The 16,494-nt window shown below is 43.5% G+C and overlaps 1 protein-coding gene across 6 annotated transcripts in view; it reads right to left on the reverse strand.

Moving 5' to 3' along the window:
• Window positions 1–286: 286 nt before the first annotated feature.
• Window positions 287–16,494, reverse strand: part of EXTL3 (exostosin like glycosyltransferase 3) — a 79,360-nt gene continuing 63,152 nt past the window's right edge. For 5 of the 6 annotated variants that reach the window (XM_058288071.2, XM_058288073.2, XM_058288075.2 and 2 more), the window contains 2 exons: window positions 10,103–10,231; window positions 287–816 (listed from right to left, as the gene is read on the reverse strand). In XM_058288071.2, coding sequence (XP_058144054.1) covers window positions 607–816; window positions 10,103–10,231 — 339 coding nt within the window. In that variant the 3' untranslated portion in view covers window positions 287–606. The remainder of the gene's footprint in view (window positions 817–10,102; window positions 10,232–16,494) is intronic. The other variant, XR_009183511.2, reaches the window with a different exon arrangement.

Below are 16,494 nucleotides of genomic sequence, written 5' to 3' on the forward strand. Positions count from 1 at the left end.
CCCCGGCCCACCGCACCCCCACCCGCCTCCCGGGGAGGGAGCGGGGCAGGACTAAGGACGGGCCGAGCACGGCAGGCGCGCGGCTGCTGCCCACGGCCCGGGGGCGCTGGGTTGGGTGGGGGACTGGCCGCAGCACGGAAATGGGAAATGACCAGCGTCCCGGAGGGCCCCGGGGGGCTCAGCCACGAGAGCGCAGCCTCCCCCGCGGGCACGTGCGCGCGCAGGTACACACCAGCACACGTACACGTGCACACACACGTAAATAAGCCTTGAACGGCAAGTCTGAAACGTTTTAAATAATAGTTGTTATTGAACTGCAAAACCACGAGGCAGCTGTCCTGGGCCTGCGCGCGCAGCCGGGCCCGCGCCGACCCCCGGGCCGGGCCCTGGTGGGGAACCCCGGCCGGCCAGGGCTGCGGCGGGGGCAGCGCGGGATGTGCGGGCCCGCGTGGCCGACAGCAGGGCCCGCGGCTCGTCCCTCCCACTCGTGCCGCTCCGGCCAGGGCCTGGGCCGCAGCAGTGGGCGTGCCCGGGCCCTCGGGAGCCCGCCCCTCGCCCCTCGCCCTGCGCCCCTCGCCCTGCGCCCTGCGCCGGAGCGCCCGGGGCCTAGATGAACTTGAAGCACTTGGTCTTGTCGTGGGGCAGGCGTGTCTTGAAGAGCACGGAGTCCACCCTGAACTGCGTGTACAGCAGCGGCATGTAGCCGTACACCCTGACGAAGAAGTTGATGCAGCGGTGCCGCTCGTGGAAGTGGGAGTCGTCGTGGGACAGGGCCTGCGGGCATCCCGGGCACCGGAAGGTCCACCGCGAGGTCACCTGCAACAGAGGACACGGTTACGAGGCAGGGCCGGCTTCCGCCTCCGCCCGGCGGACCCCGGGCCTCCCCTCTGCTCAGGGCGGGCTCCTCCTCCAGGCATCGCCCAAGGCCTTTTTCACAGCGCCTGAAAAGCCAGGTCTAGCCCGATCCCTGCGTGGGTGCGCACCCCGGAAGCAGCCTCACACGGGCCTCGGCGGGGGTGTGGCCCAGCTCCACGCGGGAGGGTCTCGGTCCTACTCCTGGAGCCCTGTGTAAGAGGGAGACGTGGTCAGGAAAAGCCAGGACGCCAGACGCCGAAGGCGAAGGCCGGCGGGACCCGGAAGGGAAGGGCGCGCCGGGGGGCCGGGGGGCCGGGGGGCCGGGGGGCCGGGGGGGGCCGGGAGGCCGGGGGGGCCGGGGGGCCGGGGGGCCGGGGGGCCGGCGGGACCCGGAAGGGAAGGGCGCGCCGGGAGGCCGGGGGGGCCGGGGGGCCGGGGGGCCGGCGGGACCCGGAAGGGAAGGGCGCGCCGGGAGGCCGGGAGGCCGGGGGGCCGGGGGGCCGGGAGGCCGGGGGGGCCGCGTGGGCCGCGGACCCGGGCGGCAGATGGGGCGCTTGAATCTTTTCTTAGCCTCAAAAACGTGAGCTAATAAATTTCCCATGTTTAAGGCAACCTGTTGCCATGGTATTTGGTTGAGCAGCCAAGGAAACTAAAACAGGGCCTATACATAATGATAAGCTTTAAAATGCTTTGTTGTTGTTTATCTCAGTAATTTGACTTCTAGTGTTTGCCTTGGTTGTACATCAAGATGGAGGTACAAAGTATCAGCAGTAAGGAGGCTAAATAATTATAAAATACTATACATCCATTTAAAAAATGGCAACTTATTAGGAAATTTCAAGCAATTAGAAAAGCATGAAGAATAATGTAACTTCCAAATAATGTGGCAGACCAAGTATCATTTTAAAAAACTCAGTATAGAACACCTGAAAATACAGGATAAAATATATAAACCATCTCTAACTATATGGCTGAGCTTGCAGTTGAGGGAAGGAAATCCTTAAGAGGCCAAAATAATGAAAAATCCTGACTGCAGTGAGTAGCCAGGAAGTCTGGTTTCTAACAGGTTGAGGACGGCAACAGGTGTGGGTGCACGGGCAGTCAGGCTTGAGATGTTTTGAAACACGGACCCCGAAAAGTGATCTGGTCACCAGGCAGCACGGCCAGAGGACGCCCCACAGAGAGATGGAGAAGTGTTTCCTTCTCTGGAGAAGTCCCTCTGAGCTCAGGACCACGCTGGCCACAGCCTCCCACACGCCACAAGCTGGAATTTGTTACAAGAGATTCTGCACAACTCATTTACATAAAGGTCAAAACTGACCCTGGAACAGAAAAAAGACCTGGGTCAAGACCAGAGAAACCTGAATACAGTCTGGACTTCAGTAAAAACGATGTGCCGGCCCTGGCTCTGAGTGGTGGCAAATGTGCCACACGGGCACACCTCGAGATAGCACAGGTCCAGTTCCAGACCAATGCAATAAAACGAATAGCGCAGGAAAGCAAGGCACGTGGATTATTTTGCCTTCTCAGTGCCTATGAAAGTTATGTTTGCATGAACCTGTAGTTTATTAATTGTACAACAGAATCATGTCTAAAAAGAAAAGAATGCACATACCCTAATTAAAATGTGACACAAAGTGAGCACACGCTGCTGGAAAAATGGTGCAGATAAACTTGCTCTTTGCAGGGATGCCACAATCCTTCAATTTGTAAAAAGTGCAAAATCTACAAAGGGCAATAGACAAGGAGCAATAAAGTGAGGTATACCTATACTAACGTGAGACATTAAAATAGGGGAAAGCGGATGAAAGGTATACAGCACGCAGCATATGGTCTATGGCACACAGACAAACAGGCCAACAGAACAAGGACTCCTTAAGCAGACACGTACAGACACAGGAACTAGTGCTGCAGCTCACTGAGGATGCCTGATTTGAAAACTGGTTATATAAGAGGAAAAACTGAAACTGGATCCTTATAACATACACAAAAATCACCTCCAGAAGGATTAATGAATTAAACATGAAAGAACAAAACCTAAAATCAGAAGATTCTGCAGAGAGTATCTTTATGACTTTGGGCTATGGCACATTGAAAACTAATGAATTACAGCTACTAGAATCAACAGTAAGCTCATAAAAATAAGTTTTAAAAAAGCAAAACGCAGAGGACTACTTATAGTTTAATTTCATTTAAAGTTCAAAAATGGTAAACTATATCATTCAGGGATAAACACATATATGGCAAAAGCATATTTTTTAAAGGGGGAAATTCAAGGTAATGGTTCCCTGCTGAGAGAAGGAGCAGGGGGCTTTGGAGGTGCATCTACAACGCGGTGGGCACAGCTGGAGTTATACTTTCTTGTTCTGAATGTTGAGTATATGGAAGTTTATCTAAAGAAGGGCTGTGTGGTTAAAGAATTACATATGGGCATTAAATGTACTTGTATATATTCTACATACTCAAACAGATGAAACATTTGCTACTGCTAGCTTGAAATATATAAATGAAATGTTATGTTTTTAAAAATGAAGAATACAACACTTATGCACCCATGAGTTTTGTCAAATAACATTCTGACATATTTGTTTCGGTTTACATATTTTTCTTCCTTTTCTTAATAAAGAAATAAAAACACTATAAACAGAGTTGATGCCTTGCATACTCTACCCCCTGGTTCCTCTCCCACTAGGTCATGGGAGTAGGATTCATTTTCACTTGTACTTTATAACACCAAAATTACCTCAAAACAGAGACGCACACCACTGCCTGCACCCTCCAGGGCTCTATAATAGATTCAATTTCTACCACCTGTAGCAACACTTGGTAACTATCAGACTTTCATTTTTGCTCATCTGATGGGTGTAAAATGATATTCCATTGTTTTAATTTACATTTTCTTGATTATTACTGAAGTTGAACATCTTTCCATATGCCTATTAGTCATTTAGGTCTCTCCATTTTGTTGCTTTTTTATACACTTTATTAATTTGTCTATTGAATTTGTTTCTAATTTACTTAGAAATTCCTTCTTCTGGTATTCTTTTTCATTTGTACGCATTGTAAATATCCAAATCTGTGACCTGTTTTTTCACATATGGAATATGTGAATAAAGTTTTTAATTTTACTATATTCAATTAATCTTTTCCTCTGTATTTTGAACTTTTTGTTTCTTAATATAGTTCTCTTTGCCTATATTCACAGAGATAGTTCCTATAATTTTCATTTTGAGGTTTTAAAGTTTTTAATTCACACTTAGTTCATTAATATACCTGCAATATATTTTGTATATCCATATGGATATCCAGTTATTCCAGGCCTAATTTGTAAATGTCACCTCTATTCTATCACAGAACAGGTCTCATATATGCATGGCTCTATTGCTAAACTCTACTTTGTTCCAAAGACCTGTTTATCTCTGTGCCAATATCACATTGTCTTAATAATGTAGTTTTATTATTTGTCATGATTTCTGACAAGGTAAGTCCACAAATACTGCTGCTGCTACTACTTCATCACCAGTATACTGGCTATTCTGGCCTGTGCCCTGCAATGCACATTTTAGGATGTTTGTCAAGTTCCGTACGAAATCACCTGAAACCAAACAAAATATCCTAGTAGGAATTTGATCAAAGTTACATTAAATTTTTAGGTTTGGGAAGAACTACTATCCTAATCATAGTCTTCCTATCCATGTATATGGTCTCTGTGTCCATTTATTTAGTAGATAACATCGTCTTGTTACTGACTTGAATGGGAATTTTCGAAGTTTCATCAAGTATGATCTTTGCTGTGTTATTAAAGTCTGAACAATTCTTAAAATTTCTCATATTATAGTTTTCAAAGTTGCCTTTCCCCTATCTTGATTCTCCCCATCCTGCATTTTTTTTTAAAGATTTATTTTTCATTTCTCTCCCCCCATTGTCTGCTCTTTGTGTCCATTCACTATGTGTTCTTTTGTCTGCTTGCATTCTTGTCAGCGGCACCAGGAATCTGTGTCTTTTTGTTGCATCATCTCACTGCGTCAGCTCTCTGTGTGTGTGGCACCCCTCCTGGGCAGGCTGCGCTTTTTTTTTTTTGCGCGGGGTGGCTCTCCTTATGGGGCACACTCCCTGCACGTGGGGCTCCCCTATGCGGGGGACACCTCTGCGTGGCGTGGCATTCCTTGCATGCATCAGCACTGTGCATGGGCCAGCTCATCACATGGGCCAGGAGGCCCTGGGTTTGAACCCTGGCCCTCCCATGTGGTAGGCGGACGCTTTATCAGTTGAGCCACGTCCGGTTTCCCCTCTTGCATTTTTGTTGGACCTTCTCCTTATAGCTTCCATGTCTCTCGCCTCTCCCTTATTTTCTGTCTCCTTAGATCTGTGATCTTTCTCAGATAATTTCTTCACATTTATCTTCTACTTCATTTGTCTTCTTTTCATCTATGTTTGCTCTTTTTATCTTATTCACTGAGATTTTAATTGCTATAATTTTCATTTCCAGTGGTTCTATTTAGATCTTCCAAATCTGCTTGTTCTTTTTTCTTAGTGGATTGTTGCTTTTTCTATTTTCAATTCCTTATTTGAAATAGTTTTATCATTTTAGTCACTTTAAACCTACTTATTTTATAGTCTATCCCGTAATTTTATTACCTGAAATTCTTGGAGAATTAACCTTACTGTTTGTCATGTCTGTTGACTCTTGCTCAGGATCAACTGTTTCCTCGTGTGACTGATAATCTGGGATCATGAGCTCCTCATCAATGTGGCATATCTGTGGGTTCCTATGTGGCCTGAGGTAAAGGAAAGTCTAACGGGTCATGGGAGATCATTTGTAGTCTAAGTTTCATATTGCATGAGTCTGCAAATTAACGGAGGCTCAGACCTAGGTTTAGAAATTCTCAATTTGTACATATTCCTTTTGGGAAACGGATGTGGCTCAAGCGATTGGGCTCCCATCTACCACATAGGAGGTCCAGGGTTCAATTCCCAGGGCCTCCTGGCCCACACAGAAGTACTGTCCCATGCAGAGAGCTGGCGCAGCAAGATAACGCATCAAAGCGACACAGAGGAGAGACAATAAAAGACACAGCATACCAGAGAGCTGAGGTGGCAAAAGAGATTGAGAATCTCTCTCCCATTCCAGAAGGCCCTAGGATTGGTTCCTGGTGCCACCTGAAGAAAAGACAAGCAGACACAGAAGAACACACAGCGAAGGGACACACAGAGCAGACAACAAGGGGTGGGGGGAGTAAATAAATAAATCTTTAAAAACCAAAACAAAACATTTTCCTTACAACTTGCCAGAGCTCAGTTTTAAACACACAATTTGCCCATGGCAATGAGTAGATCTGAGATGTCAGTTCCAACTTCCTGCCTTTGAAAGAACCAAGGGCTCTTTACTCTTTCACATAAGTGACAGAAACCAAGCCTCCAGATGACAAGTGACAGCTTCATGCTTACCTCGCTGGCTTTTAATTCCGCCTTCCTCTCCTGCTCCTGGCAATCCTCTTACTTTTTAGAAGCCCAACTACACATTGCGGGGGAGCATAAAAAATATGGTAACAGCTATTACCACTTCTAGTTTTAGGTATTTATAGTGACTAGATCTTTATGTTACCTAGTCCACCATACTGCCAGAACCAGAAAGTTTACTGCCAAGTTTTTAAAAATCAGACTGCAAAAAAAGTAGATGATTTTAAAAAATAAAAATACAAGAAACAACCACCAGACAGGAAACCAGAGAGCCTAATGCAATACACCACAAGGTTTGTGTGATTTCTTTATCCTTCTGAATATATCTGTCTTTCCCAAATAATTTTTAAATTGTAATTTGAGGAAAAATTTAACAGTCCATATCATAATACACATCTAAAGAGTAATCACTGCCAGTGGCCAGCACTTGCCATCAGATCCAGGCCCCCAGAATCTGAACTGAGAGGTGAACAGGGTCAGTGCTCCACGCTGCAGCGCAGCTCAGAACGGAAACGCTGGGGAAGCCGCGCGGCTGCTAACTGCTTTCTCGTCACCCCTCCCTCTCACCCACTGGCAGCTCTCAGGGAACCCTCAGGCTTACAGACAACAATGAGTTTTCACTTTCCGCCAGCTGTCACTGGAACAGAGCTATGTCAAGAATTTAGATAAGAATATTATCAAACAGCATCGAGATGCAGCATTTCACTTTGTTCAGCTAACTAAAAATCTTCCTCCTTCTCCCAGATATCAGCACCTAACCTCAGCAGGAAGGCCCTTAACTTGTAAACGACTGGCTGGCAGAAAAAGCTACTGGTTTCCAAATGTTTTAAATCATGTAACCCATCAATAATTTTTGAGACTAAATCCCCAATACATTTCTAAAGTATATAAATATAGTAGTGTAATACATCATAAAGCATACAAAAAAAGAAATCAAGGAGAAGTAACAACTAAAGATAAATGGAAGTTTGAGTATTTACTTAACCATTACTGTGGATCCTTTCATGCAGAAACATTCCAGGTAACTCGGTCTGACTAAGAGAATATACATGTTATGCTTAGTTAAGAGTAAGGAAACTCTTTAGCCAATGTTGAGTCCTATACTACAACGTTCTTTACTTTCTAGTCACCTCGGCCATCTACAATCTCATGCCTTCTACGTGAGTTTTTCATCCTTTATCTAAATGAAGCCTATTATATTTTCTAGATCTTTCTCCTCCATTCAAAGGTAACAATACATTATTCCAGGCAACAGTACATTAATTTCCTGTTCTTTATTTAATTGATAATATTAAGATATTAACAAATCAGCTGCTAACCATATTAAACAGCCAAACCTTCCTAACTCTCGCAAGGAAAAGAACAGTTTGACAGTGTAATTTTGATGCAATTAAAACAGGAAAAAAAAATTGCTACCTTTGAGCATAAACAGTACTTATACTTGATACTACTAAAATTAAATTTAAACAATTAGACACAGAATTTGAAGGAATTAACTCTAAATTTGAAGACATTTTTAATTTATTGAGTCTTTGATTTTAATCTTGAAGTCCTCCTGTATTCCAATAAGATTGAGAAAATTCAGAGAATACTATTTTTGATATTTTTACTTGGTAATAAGAATGATGCAAAAAAAAAGACAATTAAAATTTAAAAATTTTAAAAAAAGAAATATAAAGAAAAAAAAAAGAACCATGCATATAACAAAATAAAAAAGAGAAAAAAAAACAAGATCCATGCACACAATGGCCAAAGTATTTGCATCTTACTCTCTACAGTGAAGGCTTAGTTAATGAAACACTGGCCTAACAATTTAGTAGGTAAATACACTGTAGTGAAGATGTAAAAGTCATCATATCTGTGGGTGTTATCAGGTGACTAATGCTATTATGATGTGCTTTTTTTTAAATTTCTCTTCCCCCCCCCCCCATTGTCTGCTCTCTGTGTCCATTCGCTGTGTGTTCTTCTGTGTCTGCTTGCATTATCATTAGGCGGCTACAGGAACCGATCCTGGGACTTTCTGGAGTGGGAGAGAAGCGATTACTCTCTTGCACTCCCTCAGCTCCCCACTAATGCTATTACTAGATACCTAATCAGACACCTGAAATTTTCATGGAGTAATATTTTCTAATCTACTAGCGAGGCATAAAAAGAATCATACATCTTGCCTGAAGTACAGTACCTGGCTACATAATAAAAGACAAAGAAAGAACAGAAAATTCACCAATCATTAATTTCTAAAACCTCTGCCTCCCTAACCTTAAAATTTACCCCCAAAAATGTGCTTTTGATTTTTTAATATCAGATCTACCACTATTCCTGAAAATGTACTATTTTTATATAAATAACTGTTACTATTATCATTCCCAGTAAAAAAAAAACAGAAAAAAAAAGTCTGATGCATTATTTTGTTAATTATTTTTCTTTTGTGAGTTTTTAGCAGAAGTTTCGGCAATAGAAAAAATGATGGGGCAATCAGGAGTTAAGCTGTAAACCTCTGCCACACCTGGGAAAAGATTTATTTAGTACAAATGGACGCATAAGGCCCCCAAATGCCTTTCTCTCTCTCTCTCATGCTTTGTTGCACGAAAACAGTGTGCTCTGGTTATCACACTGTTTACCACTAAAAACCACAAATTTAGTTATTATTACATGCTAGTGGTTACTCAGACTTATATTCAAAACGTAAGAATCAACTATGCACACAAGTATTATTTACATATGGTGCTAATGACATCCATGAAGATAAACTTAGTGTTTTATAAAATTGGGTTTTTTTAACAATAATGAAAATAAGGCCTTCATTAGTTTGCTGACCTTTCTAAGGACATCGGGTGTGAACCCATGACATAAGCAATGGTAAAGCACATTCATAAATGTTGTATTTTGAATCAACAAGCAGATCCTCTAGTATGGACGGCTGTGAGGCCCTCGGCAGGCCCAGCGAGGTCTGCTGCTGTAAGACCTGGGGCTACCCTGACCTTGCAGGCACCTGAGCCTGCTGCCTGAGGAGACAAAGGGTGACGGAACTGGTCTTTCTGTATGCTGTGAGAAGGGTACATTCTGGCCCTAACCTATTCAGTGACTCAAAGACAAAAATAGAACCCAAAGCTTTACAACACTGGGGGCGTTTTTGTTTTTGAGCAAAAACCTTATACAGTACTTATTTACATGCCAACCACAGTTCTTAAAGCTTTCCACATACTAATTCAGAAATTCTTTAATTTCTGTGCAGTGGATATGCCCTCTGCTCCACTCCAGCTTGGCAATCTGGTGAAGCCTGTGGACCCCTTCTCAGAATGAGGCTTTTAAATGCATAAAATACATAAAATTGCAAAGGAAGCACATTATATTGAAATACAGTAATATACGGCTTTAAAAAAATATATAGTAAATAGCAAGACCTAGAAGGTCTAACAACTACCATAATTTCAGAGTAATGACGAACATAATACTTTGAGTTATTTGCAACAAAAGTAATATGATATGAAAAAAATACCTATGATTTCTACTGGCAACGAATCACAGTTACAGCGAATGCCATTATGAAGGAAACAATATATATCAGTTAGAGAAAGGTGGAAATAAAAATGTAGTGTTTTTCCCATCCAAGTTCCCAGCCTTCTCATTTCTATGCAGGGACACCTTGAGGTAAAGGGCATCTGTAGGAGCAACTCGCCAGGCCCTCGTTTCCTCCCCATCCCCGCCCTGCACAGGAGGACTCTGAGGTGTGTCGGTTCAACCAGGGCGTGAGGCAGCGCCCCCGGAACCCCTCCAGGAGGCTCACCTTGATCGGCGGCTTCCGAGTGATGTGGGAGACGAGGAAGTTCATGGCGATGTCCTCGCAGTTGGTGTACTCGTCCACCATGTCCCGGATGGCCTGGGGCATCACGAAGGAGTACAGGTAGGCGTAGTACTGTTGGAGGAGAAAGACCCACACGCAGTGAGCGGCGCTGCTGCCCGAACATTCAGGGAGCAGGGACTGGGACGGTGACAGCCTGCAGGGCAGGGCCTCTCTGTGGATCCTCTACCACGAAGAATTATCCCATCCCACCACCGTTATTACTCCCTTTGACAAAGAGAGCTTCACTTAGTCTCTTTTGTGCCTCGGTCATTTTGCAATCAATATCAAGATTTGTAAATCAGGGCAGGCACTGGTTGAGTTGCGCAATATCCCATCCCTGTCAACGGCAATAAAGGATCAGTAAGGAGGAAAGCGTGGTCGTCTTCCCAAACCTCCATAAACCATGGTCCTGTAAAACACCCATGCCCTTAGCGGCTTCCTTATGGGCTCTGGAATCTGACCACAACTTCCTGCCCCTCCACTGGCTTCTCCCTGCTCCCTGCCACCAGCATGTCTTGTAGGATTTATTAAAAATGTCCTCTAAGTGGTCTCTGCTGCACACTTGTTTTCCTACAGACTATTCTTAGCGCAGCAAAGTGATCAAGTTTTTAAAGACAGGAGAACGGAGTGTCTGTCATGCCTTTAATCTAAGCCCTCCAAGAGCTAAAGCCTTTAAAATGTCCTACAAGATCCCACAAAGTGGAGCCACTTCACACCTGCTAATAAATACAAATTGCTAAATTTTCAGGAGTTTTGCAAGTTGACTGTTAGACACAGCTATTAAGATTCTCTTTATATAAATTTTAAATGCTACATTAAAAACAAAGGGGAGATGTCACAAACATGACGCCGTGAGGCACCCCTGAAAAACACTCCCCAGAGATTTAGGGAATACAAGACCAACCCCAGGTGCTTAGAACCCTGGAGGACGGCAGACGCTAGAGAAGGACTGGACGATGGGAGTAGAAAAACGCCAGGCGGGAACCACCCGGGTGCCAGGCCAGGTGCCACCCCCTCGGGCCTGCGCGGAGCTGCAGACAGCACGGCGGCCCCTCCACGCAGTGCCTGCAGTGGGGTCACACCCCACGCACACGCAGGAGTGGAGCACAGGAGCCACGTGCAGCCACAGGGCCACAGGGGTAGAGAGAGCGCGCACAGCAGTGCTGCCAGGTGTGCTGCCCCTCACCTGCCCGGCCCCCGGCGGGCACCGCGGCAAGGGCTGAGGCGGCCCACCTTGCCGACCCGAGCCCACCTGGCTCCTGAGGCGGCCCACCTTGCCGACCCAAGCCCACCTGGCTCCTGAGGCGGCCCACCTTGCCGACCCAAGCCCACCTGGCTCCTGAGGCGGCCCACCTTGCCCACCTGGCTCCTGAGGCGGCCCACCTTGCCCACCTGAGCCCACCTGGCTCCTGTAACGGCCCACCTTGCCGACCTGAGCCCACCTGGCTCCTGAGGCTGCCCACCTTGCCCACCTGAGCCCACCTGGCTCCTGAGGCGGCCCACCTTGCCCACCTGAGCCCACCTGGCTCCTGTGACGGCCCACCTTGCCGACCTGAGCCCACCTGGCTCCTGAGGCGGCCCACCTTGCCCACCTGAGCCCACCTGGCTCCTGTGACGGCCCACCTTGCCCACCTGAGCCCACCTGGCTCCTGGGGTGGGACACCCCGTGGGGAAGAAATAAGAGTTTTGTTTTTGTTTATTCTTATTGTTTGAATAATGAAAGCTATCTAAGAATGAAGTGACGAATGCACAAATATGTGATTATACCAAATACCACTGATTGTAGACTTTGAATGGATTTATGCTTTATAAATACGTATCAATAAAGTTGATTTGTTAAGTAAAATACACTAAAGGCATTCAAAAGATTTGAAAAGGCAGAAAAAAGAATCATGAAATAGAAGACAGGACAACTGAAATCATACAGAGAAAAGAACAGAAAAAATTGAGCAGCAGCTCAGGGATATGACTGACAACATGAACTGCACATACACTTCATGAGTGTCCCAGAAGAAAAGGGGAAAGGGCCAGAGGGAATATTTGAGGAAATAAAGGCCAAAAATTTCCCAGCTCCTATGAAAGACATAAATATACATGTCCAAGAAGCACACCTCAAAAGAGAATAAATCTCAATAGACCTACTGCAAAACACATACTAATCAGAATGTCTAATTCCAAAGATGAAGAGATAATTCTGAAAGCAGCAAGAGAAAAGCAATTCATCACATACAAGGAATTCTCAATAGGACTAAGTGCTGACTTCTCATCAGACACCAAGGGGGCAAGAAGGCAGTGGGATGATGTATTTAAGGTACTAAAAGAGAAAAACTGCCAGCCAAAAATTCTTTATCCAGCAAAAATGTCCTTCAAAAATAAGGGAGAGTTTAAAGTATTCACAGATAAACTGAAACTGAGAGATCATCAACAAGAGACCTACCCTACAAGAATTACTAAAGGGAGTTCTGCAGGGTGAAGGGAAAAGTCAGGAGATAGTGGCTTGGAGTGGTATAAAGAAATGAAGCCTATCGGTAAGGATAACAAAAAGGGTAATCTGCAAAACCCAATAGTACTGTGTCCTCAAAATACAATTGAACAAGAAAAAGTCTTATTTCCATAATGGGCACATGAAATATAAAGAGGTAAAGTGAGACACAAGCCACATAAAAGGGGACACCGCGATACGGGAGCAGGAAACACGTGTGCTAGTGAAGTAAGAACCGTGTTTATAGTAATAACCTATGTGCTCATGGATTAAACCCCAGTCAAAAGACAGAGATTAGCAAAATGGGGGGAAAAGTATGCTCCAGCTATATAGTGTATACAAGAGACTCACCCTAGACCCAAAGACATAGCTGAGCGTGAAAGGTTGGGAAAAGATATTCTATGCAAACAGGAACCAAAAAAAGGGCTGGAGTAGATATAATAATATTGGACAAAATAGACTTTCAGTCAAAAGCTGTTACAAGAGACAAAAAAAAGGACACCATATATTTTTTAATAAGGCCAATCAACCAGGAAGAAATACTCAAATATTTATACAACTAACCACAGTGCCCCAAAATACCTGAAGCAAAACTGAAGGGAGAAAAAGACACCTCTGCATTGGTAGCTGGAAACTTCAAGATACCACTCCCATCAATAGACAGAACATCTAGATAGAGATTACGATGGACACAGAGAATATGAATAATATGACAACTGCACAGACCAAACAGACATATACGAACACTGCACTCCAATACAGAAGGATGCACATTCTTCTAAAGTGTACATGGGTCATTATCCAAAACAGACCAGATCTTGGGTCACAAAGCAAGTGTCAATAAATTTTAAAAGATGGAATTCATACAAAGCATCTTCTCTGAACATAATGGAATGAAGCTAAAATCAGTAACAGGCAGAGAACTGGAAAATTCACAAATATATGGAAGTTAAATAACACACTCTTGAAACAGTCAAGGGGGTCAAAGAATAAATTACAAGGGAAATAAGTAAATTATCTTGAGACGAATGAAAATGAGAACAGAACACATCAAAACTTATGTGATGCACTGAAGGCAATACTGAGAGGAAAGTTTATAAGCCTAAATGCTGTCAGGAGAAAAGAAGAAAGTGCTAAAATCAAAGACCTCGCCGCATATGGGAGGAACTAGAAAAACAGCAGCAAACTAAACCCAAAGCGAGCTGAAGGGAAGAAGTAACAAAGACTAGAGCAGAAATATTAAGAAATGAAATTCAGGATAAAAAAGCAATGTAGAGAACAAACAAAACCAAAGTTGGTTCTTTGAAAAGATCAATAGAATTGGCAAACCCTTAGCCTGACTGACAAAGAAAAAAAGAAAGATGCAAAAAAATAAATTCAGAAATGAGAAGGGGAACATTACTGCTCACCTCACAGAAATAAAAAGGGTCATAAGAAGATACTACGCACAACTGAAAGTCAACAAATTAGACAAGTTAGATGAAATGGACACATTCCTAGAAACACAGGAACAATCTATTCTAACTCTAGAAGAAAGGGAACACCTAAACAGACTGAGTACAAGTTGAGACTGAGTCAGTCAACAAAAATCTCCCAACAATGAAAAGTCCAGGACCAGATGGCTTCACAGGTGAAATCTACCAATCATTCCAAGAAGAATTAACTCCAGTTCTATTCAAACTCTTCCAAAAACTTGAAAAGGAAGGAACACTACCTAACTCATTCTATGAAGCCATCACCACCCAAATACCAAAGCCAGATAATATACTATAAGAAAACTACAGACCAATTTCTCTTATGAATGTAAATGCAAAAAACCTCAATAAGTATTTTGCCCAGATTGTAGAGGAATAAGACAAGGATGCCCACTGTCACCACTGTTATTCAACATTGTGCTGGAAGTTCTAATCAGGAAAGAAAAAGATATAAAAGGCATCCAAATTGGAAGGAAACAAGTAAAACTTTCACTATTTTAATATGATATGATCCTATATATAGATAGTCCTGAAAAATCTATAAGAAGCCACTAGAGCTAATAAATGAGTTCAGCAAAGTGGTGGGATACAAGATCAACATGCAAATATCAGTATTGTTTCTATATACTAGTAATGAGCAATCTGAGGAGGAAATCAAGAAAAAAAATTATGTTTACAATAACAACCAAAAGAATCACATATCTAAGAATGAATTTCACTAAGGACATAAAAGACTTATACATGGAAAACCACAAAGCATTTGTAAAAGAAATCAAAGATCTAAATTCCATGCTTATAGATTGGAAGAGTAAATATTGTTAAAATGTCATTTCTACCTAAAATGATTTAAAGATTCAATGCAATCCCCACCAAAATTCCAACAGCCTCCTTTGCAGAAATGTAAAAGCCAATTATCAAATTTATTTGGAATGGAAGGGGCCTCAAATAGCCAAAAACATCTTGAAAAATAAGAAAGAAGTTGGAGGACTCAGACTTCAAAACTTTAAAGCTTATTACAAAGTTAAAGTTGACAAAACAGCATGATACTGTCAAAAGGATAAATATATAGACCAATGGAATAGAACTGAGAATTCTGAAATAGACTCACATCCATGGCCAACTAATTTTTGATAAGGCTGCCAAGCCCACTCAGTGGGGAAAGAACAGTCCCTTCAACAAATGGTGCTATGAGAACTGGATGTCCACATGCGAAAGAATGAAGGGGGACCCCTAGCTCACACCATATACAAAAATTAACTCAAAATGGATCAAAGGCCCAAAGGCAAGAGCCAGGACTAAAAAGCTCCTAGAAGAAAATCTAGAGAAGCACCTTCAGGATCTTGTGTTAGGAGGTGGTTTCTTAGACTTTACACCCAAAGCACAAGCAACACAAGAAATAATAGATTAATAGGACCTCATCAAAATAAAAAACTTTTATGTATCAAAGGATCTTTTTATAAAATCACGGAAGGGAAAAAAAAAACGTAACCAACAGGAGAAAATAATATTTGCAAACTACATTATCTGTTAAGAGTTTAATATCCAGCATATATAAAGAAATCCTACAACTCAACAATAAAAAGACAAACAACCCAGAAGCGGGCGTGGCCCAGTGGTTAGGGCGTCCGTCTACCACATGGGAGGTCCACGGTTCAAACCCCGGCCTCCTTGACCCGTGTGGAGCTGGCCCATGCGCAGTGCTGATGCGTGCAAGGAGTGCCGTGCCACACAGGGGTGTCCCCACGGAGAGCTGACACAACAAGATGACGCAACAAAAAGAAACACAGATTCCCATACCGCTGACAACAACAACAGAAGCAGACAAAGAAGAACACACGCAGCAAACAGACAGAGAGCAGACAATGGGGGTGTTGGGGGGGGAAGGGAGAGAAGAAAAAAAAAAAGACAGCCCAATTAAAAAATGAGCAAAAGACTTAAGTAGATATTTCTCCAAAGAGGATATACAAATGGCTTAAAAGCACATAAAAATTTGCACAACATTAGCCATCAGGGACATGTAAATCAAAACCACAATGAGAGGGAAGTGAATGTGGCTCAAGTGATAGAGTTCTGCCAGCCATGTGGGAAGACCAAGGTTCGATTCCTCGGGCCTCCTGGTGAAAAGGAAGACAAAGCATGCCTGCGCAGCAAGCCAGTGCCTGCGCAAGTGAGTCACGCAGCAAGATGACAACGCATCAAAGGAGAGACAAGGGGAGGTGCAGCAGAGACCAGGAGCTGAGTTGGCATGGCTGACAGGGAACCTTTCTCCCCATCAGAGGTCTCCAGGATCAAATCCCTGTGAATCCTAGAGGAGAGAAAATGAAAAGAGAAGGCAACAGATAGCAAAAACAGAAGGGCAGGAGGAGGGGAAGGGGGAC

The sequence above is a fragment of the Dasypus novemcinctus genome, chromosome 25 (genome assembly GCF_030445035.2).
Source record: "Dasypus novemcinctus isolate mDasNov1 chromosome 25, mDasNov1.1.hap2, whole genome shotgun sequence".
NCBI classification, from domain to species: Eukaryota; Metazoa; Chordata; class Mammalia; order Cingulata; family Dasypodidae; genus Dasypus; species Dasypus novemcinctus.